General features: G+C 35.6%; 1 protein-coding gene across 1 annotated transcript in view; it reads right to left on the bottom strand.

The window, feature by feature from the left end:
* Positions 1-7,433, bottom strand: part of LOC132168314 (blue copper protein 1b-like) — a 14,947-nt gene extending 7,514 nt beyond the window's left edge. Inside the window, exons 1-2 of the mRNA XM_059579383.1 lie at positions 7,284-7,433; positions 5,725-5,971 (exon numbers count right to left, since the gene is read on the bottom strand). Of these exons, the coding sequence (XP_059435366.1) occupies positions 5,725-5,971; positions 7,284-7,433 (397 nt within the window). The remainder of the gene's footprint in view (positions 1-5,724; positions 5,972-7,283) is intronic.
* Positions 7,434-7,646: the final 213 nt, after the last annotated feature.

Raw genomic sequence — 7,646 nt, 5'->3', positions numbered from 1 at the left:
TTATTTTATTATTTTATTTTATATTTATTTTAAAATTTTAAATAATATTTTATTTTAAGTGAGATATGACAAATTTGTGGCTGTAAGATGAAAATAAATGGCCAGAATTTCAAAAAAAATCCATTGGCAATTCTCCCACGGGGATCTCAGTCCACTTACTTGTCCTCTCACTCTAGCTGCACAGTAATTGCATCTTATCCAAATCTCATAAAATTAAATCATTTATATTTTACCACCACCTTTCAGCATGGCAGTGTACTTCCTTCTTGCTCTCCTGCTATGGAAGTAGTAGCCCATGAGAAATAGCATCGCACAAATAGTCAAACAGATATCGAAGCAACAATGGCAATAATTGCCAGCAATGAGATTTGACCTTTTCCTGCATAAACAATATTATTCCCGTTTCATTTATAAGTTGTGAGGTAGTTTGTTTTTTTATAATTTAATGGTGTTTTCCAATGGACATAAATTTCTTTTAAATTAGTTTGGAAAAAATTTATTCTAACCTATTCTAATAAGTGTCAAGTGTTATTTTTCACATATTTTCTTTAATATTCTTAACAATAATTTATTCATTTTTGAAAAATCTAAACATGTTAAATGACACTTGTCACTTATTAGAGTATGTTGGAGGAAATTTCGAGTAGTGATATATAGCACACTCGGCGTGAGTGAAGAGTGCTCACGCTGGGTGAACAGTCCGTCTGGATTTAAAAAAAAAAGTAGATTAAAAAATTTTTAAAACAGTAAATTCGTACTTACCTTTCACCCGACATGAACACTGTTCACTTCGGTCGGGTGTGCTATATATCACTACTAAGAATATTTGTGCCATTTTCTAAATAATAATAAAAATAATATTTTATTGACAAGTAGGCAATATTTATTAATTAGTGGTAAACAAAATCCTAAACCTACTGACAAAAGTCACCTATTTTCTTAAGATGAGCAAAGTTAATTAGTAGGCAATATTTACAATGTGCCGGCAATTCTACGAGTGTTTCCACGAGTAACCTATTTTCATAAGTTGAGCAAGGTAACCATAAAAAGACCAACCATACGTCTTAGCGTCTAGCAATGTTTTCTTCATTGTTTGCTCAAAGAGTAATACTACACGTACTCCTATTTTTCACATCTAATTTCTCACACTTATAAGTAGCTTTTAAAACCCCAATTAAATTTGTGATGGATCTTTATTAAATTTTAATCAAATGATAATTTTAAAAGTCAAATATGAATGTTTTTAAAAGGTTAGGCTCCAAAACTCTCTATTGGCTCGAAAGAGAAAAGCTAGGTTCATGGACCATGGTGGAGAAGATATACCGGTTAGAGTAGCAATTGAGAAGATATGATGGAATCAATTTCTCTAATAAGATGAGCATGGTGGTGGCAGTTGTGAAACCAACTGTTACTCTAGCTAAGGACCGTGATACTCAAAAATGGAAAGTATCATCAACAAGCAACCATCATGCAACAAAGGATATTGGACAATGCAAGGAAAGATAATCAGTGTGCACACTATACCCCAGGTTAATTTTCTTTGTATATTTTTAGTATTACTTTCCATGTATACATCAACGGTCACATGTGTATTTTGTGTATATAATGCCTAGTGCATTCCAATGTAAATAATAAGGAAGAAATCATTGCATTACAACTTCTTACATGGTATCAGAGCATCTTGGTTAACACCACAATATCCTCAAATGGCTTTCTCATCCACACCTCCCACTACTACCACTCTTCAACTCCCTGGTTTCACAACCTTCTCCTTCAAAAAGTTAGAAGTTCCCAACAGTTGTATGAATTAGGTAATACAATTCAATCCCATTTTCAAAAGTTATGATCTGATGGGTATTACAGATGGCATTGAGCCATGTCCATCGAAATATTTGCTTGATGAATCAGGAAAAATGACTAATGTAGTTTTTCTTGACTACTGAATATGGAAAAAAAAAAAGGACCATTATCTCCTAACTTGGTTCACCACAACACTCTTGGAGAGTGTATTGTCTTCCCTCTATGGATTAAACATAGCTCGACAGGCGTGGAATGCACTTGCTTCTCGATTTGCATCTTAATCGAAAGCAATAGTCTCTTATTGAAGCAACATGTTATGTGAATGATTTTTGCAAGCACAAACACATAAAGGAGATAGAATTTAGGTTTTGAGCTACACATTAGATTCTAAGGGAAACTAGACCTTTTAGATTTTGAAGAAACCTAGAAATCCTTTTTCAAACACAATATTTGGGATTAATTCTACTTAATTTATTAATGAGCTTGATGTCTTTAAATAGACAATTATAATGCATAGTGAAAATAAAAGACTAAGTAGAATAAACTACTCTAATGATAATACTTATCTCTAATATTTAAATTCTAGTCTTTACTTCTAATGTTATCTATAAAGATAACATATTATCCTAAGGCATTTTAATCCTAAAATACCTCTATTATTAGACCCCTAACACAACAGCTTCAATCACTGTAGCAAGGTCCCCTAATCAATCCAAATCATGGGTTGATCAACTCAATGCAGTGGGAAAACCTGTTGATGAGGATGACTTCATCACCTACATCATGAATGGTCTAAATCCATTTTATACAAGATTTATTATGATCTTCACTTTGCTGCATCGAGAGGTGACATGCACCTTTGACAACTTTCAAGTTGTAATGTTGAATCATGAAATGCTTCTTGGACACCATCGGCACCAACAACACCCTGAATTGGCTGATTCTGGTAATTTTGCACTTTACTCTCACAAACCAAAGACTCGTGGTCCATATGGCTCAAACAAAGGCAAACACACATATCAAAACCATAGCAACAATCAACCTCACCGAAACTCCAAAGGTAACTTCTTCTCAAGGAATCACAATCACATTATATATAATAGCTTTTTTATTTTTATTTTTTTCTTATATCATTAAAATATATATTTTTTTTTACAAAATATATGTTTCCTATTTGTTCTTACATTTTTTTTATAAAAATCTTAACATAGTCCCCAATGAAGGGCCAAAATATGAGAGAAGAGAAAAGAGAGAAATATTTTGGGTTAAAATAATAGATATGGAAGCTAAAGTGCTACGGGGAGCAATAGGGAAGGTAAGTTGTAAATGCTTTTATACTGTCTATTGTCCCGAAAAATGTTACTCAACATTTTCAAGTAATGTCTTTTAGCATTTATTTATTATTATTTTTTTTTTTATGAGGCACATTCACATATACTTTTAAGAAAACAAAAAAGAAAAAAAAAAAGAAGCTAAAGTATCCTTTGGCTTATTGTTGCCATAATGTTTGGCTCATTTTTTGGCATATTGTTGTTAAAGGCTTATTTCTTGTCATCCCTGTTGGTTGCCACAAAATCTAGCGAGTTTCCGGCCACCCTCCCTGCCTATGACATCCACCGCTATCGTCTTAAAAAAAAAAAAAAAAAAATCAAACTCAAGATTCCACAATTGTTCACCTTGAGTTGAGGGGATGTTAAAATATATTATGAGATTTGATTTCAATTATCTTACTGTAATTAATTCTAATCTCCTATAATCAGATTTGATTGGATCTCCTACCTTTTAAGTAATCATGTTATCTCCATATTTGTATTATTCTCATCTACCCTAGCTTTCCTATAAATATGATTGTTTTCTATTATAAATGTTATCAAATCAATAAAAACAAAATATAGTTCTTAAAAACTTATTTTTCTGTCTCTTTTTATTGGCAACCCTCTCTCCTTCCCCTCCCTTTATTCTTCACTTCTAAAAAAAAAAAATCAACATATTTTTTAAATTATTATTATTATTTTTTTTTTTCACTTTTCTCTCACAGAAGTTAACCTCTTATTACTATTTATATATATATAAAAAAAAAATGTCAAAAGGATGTACCAAACACCATCATGTTTACACCGCTCATTTCCTTTGTTATTATGTTTTCCTTCACAAGGATAACTTCTATAAAGGAGCTGGTGTTGTGCCTACCAATAAGAATAGGCCACCTAGGATTATTGCACCGTTTCAAATAGGCACCAAAACACAAGATTATATAGGTTTTTCCATTTTTTGTTTTTTTTTTTAAGAAATTGCAAGAGGGCAGAGGGTGGCTCGCCGCCACCCCATATGGGCGGAGGTGGCCCGCACGGGCCACCTAGGCAGATCTGGGGTGGCTATCCGGCCACCCCGGATAGGTTGGGATGGTCGTGCGGCCATCCCTAGCCCATCTAGGGTGGTTGGCGAGCCACCCCATGGGTGGGGGTGGTCACGCGGGCCAACCCAGCCCATGGGCTAGCTCGCCGGCCACCCTAGATCTGTTGGAGGTGGCCGTGTGGGCCACCTCCGCCCATAGGGTGGCTTGCCGCCCACCCCAGATGGGTTGGGGGTGGCTGGCGCAACCACCCATGGCCTACGGGGGCAGTGGCAAGCCACCCCTACCTCCCTTCGGGTGGCTGCTGGCCACCCCAAATGGGGGTGGAGTGGCCAGCCAGCCACCCATTTGTTTTTCTTTTGTTTATTTAAAGGGGTAATTACCTTTTCCCCTATCAACTACAACGCATTGTAACTTTGTCCCCATGGACTGTCAACACTACTGCCCGACCCTATCAAACTATCATTTTGTGTCCAAAACCCTCATTCCGTCAGTCAAAGGCGTTAACTCAGACGGCCAACCCGTCATGTGTGCCCCACATGAAAGACTCTTGAAATGACAATGTGTTGTAGTTGATGGAGGAAAAGTGACAATGTGTTGTAGTTGATGGGGGAAAAAGGTGGGATAGAAAATTTCAAGATGGCATGTGGGGCGCACATGACGGGTTAACCATCTGAATTAATGCCTTTGACTAACAGAAGGGGTGGTTTTGGGCACAAAATGGTAGTTTGATAGGGTCGGGTAGTAGGGTTGTCAGTTCATGGGGGCAAAGTGACAATGTGTTGTAGTTGATGAGGAGAAAAGGTAATTACCCATTTTTTAAATAATTAATTGGTTTTTTAATTATTTTTCTTTTTATATTTTGTATAATCTAGTGTGGTAGTGTTTATTTCTTAAACTTAAGATTTTTCTGATATGCTAAGGTGTCACTGGCTGATTGGTGGGCACAAAGGAGCTGGTTTACACCAGCTCCTTATAGAAGTTATCCTCTTCCTTCACTTGCTGACTATAGGATTTAGAACATATGATAATATATTTACATCACTTAGAAAAGTCAAGCCACTGAGAAAAGAGAAGTGATACATTTCTCAAATTTTGTTTAAAAGTTGGTTCCCAAATGATGTGTCATCATCACATGAGCTTTATTATTTTGAGAAATGTGTCACCAACTCGTAAGATGGTAACACATCATTTAGGAACTAACTTTTGATGAAAATTTTTTAGATATATAGTATTTCTCCTGAGCAAATTTCCACCCTCTCTTTATAATGTTAAATATCCTAAGCCCCACCTGCTGTTTGCATGATAATTTAACAAATATGCTCAAACATAGTATTTGGTACAAATATAGAGCACAAATGATTTATAATTCAGAACACACGTACTACTATAAATCAATAAATTCATATCCAATACAATGCAAACAATTAATGAATTCAATACATTCCACAAACATAAAAATAGAATTTTAACTATAGTACTATTGATCTAACTTTAAACCATGATCATCACAAGGATGCCAAAAATAGCAATCATCCACCAATAATATATAGGTGTAACGCTTCCCTTACCTACCGATACGGAAGAAGGTGCTGGAGACACTGTTATGGCAAGCTTTTGATTGTTAATCTCACAATGATTGGCAACACCAAAAATATACCAATTTCTTCCCAAGATTGCTAGGGTAATCACATCATTTCCACTAACCAAGGCCTCAGTTCCCAACAGTGCCGCACATTGTTGGAAGCCAGTTTCATTGACTTCAAGAACAATGTGGGATCCCGTTGTATACTTGAAAACTGCACCAAGAACTTGATTCTTCCATCATCAATCAAACTAAAAAGAAATATATTTGCATGAATTAATTGACAACTAAATAAAAAACAAAAATAATCCACTAGCAGCCCCTTGAAAACAAGGCAATCTCAAAGTTGAGTAATGCTATGTAACAAAATCCGAATGGAAATGATTTTCCTTTACAAAAATTGGAGTAATGCTATAGGAGTGACTCCCCGTCCACTTTTTGTAAAGGAAAAAACTTTTCTATCATGATGAAATATAATCAATACTTTAACCCTCCGCCTCATGTGTGATCATCTCAAACTCCCTTTTAATAGGTGAGACCTAACATCTGAAATATTTAATTAAATAGAGGTGGATTGATGAAATCAAGATTCGATCTCGTGGCCTATGACTCTAATACCATGTTAAATAGCCACTTATCCAAAAAATTTAATCAATATTTTAAAGCTGATAGCAAAAATGTATATTTAATCAATACTTTAACAAAGCATTGACTAGAAAACAAACATGGGCAAATAAAACTTGAAAAACGCTTAACGACTCCAAAAACTTGTTTATCACAATTTATGCGGAATTAATACTATGAAGTAATAAACAATTCAATCACCAAAATATATAAAGCAATAAAGAGGCAGACACAAATATTTTGGTTACGAAGAGGAAACCTTTTAGAAACCGATCTAAAAGTAAAACCTCTCCGGGGCAGCCAAACCCAAGAAATCACTATCAAAAGATTATCTAGAGATTACAGACATTAGGAACACTTACAACCCTTTGCAAGACCTTGGCTCTGTAAGATCGACAAGCCTACAATCTTCTTCAATGTGATTCTCCTTTATCGGACCCTTCCGATAAACTTCTCAACTTCTCAACTTCTCAACTGGGCCCACTAAAAACACGTTTTTTGGCATAAAAGGTACAGGGTGTCCAGACCAGGGTTAGTGCCTGTCCAGACAGGGCCTTGCGAGCAAAAAACATGCTTCCTGGAATTCATGTCCGGACAGCCTAGCAGCATGTTCGGACACCCCCTGCAAAGGACATTCCGTTGGTCTTTGATCAACAGCTACGATCGATGAGTGTTTGTGGTCCGATTGAGCTGAGACTTTGCAGGGACGTTCATGACACACGAATCCACATTATGAACAGCGGAGATTGGATTCTGAACCTTCTATATCAGTGTTTGAGCCTGTGGACAGTAGTCTCTGCATTTTGGAACCGAATTAAGCAAACACAAATACTAACAAAACTAAAAGATTACATAAAAAATATGGTAAGTTGAAGGCGTACAAACAAAAAGTTTATAGAGTTAATTTACCAAGGGTGTCACCACATGGAACTCCTTTCCTTGAGCCCAAGCTGTGTAGTTATAGTCAACGGTCCAACCCTTGTCATCACCAACCACAAACTCTGTGGCCAAAATTGAAGGGACAAGAATTGCTACGATTGCAAGGATGAAGAAATATTGGGAAGATGCCATTGATTTTATCTAATGGATCTCAGAAAACAAGAAATGATGGGTATTTATAAGGCTCTGTTTACTTCAACGTAAAATGGTTTATATTTTTAGGGAAGTCATTTTCCCTGAAAATGTTTTTTGTCGAAAAAATTTTACAGTGTGTATCGTGCGCACGGAAAATAATTTTTTTTAAAATTTTTTTATATATATTTTTTCCAATAAGGTCCCCACCGG

Source organism: Corylus avellana, chromosome ca1 (assembly GCF_901000735.1).
Source record: "Corylus avellana chromosome ca1, CavTom2PMs-1.0".
In the NCBI taxonomy this organism is placed as follows: domain Eukaryota; kingdom Viridiplantae; phylum Streptophyta; class Magnoliopsida; order Fagales; family Betulaceae; genus Corylus; species Corylus avellana.
The sequence above is the reverse complement of the archived record's forward strand: the minus strand, read 5'-3'. Positions and strand labels throughout refer to the sequence as shown.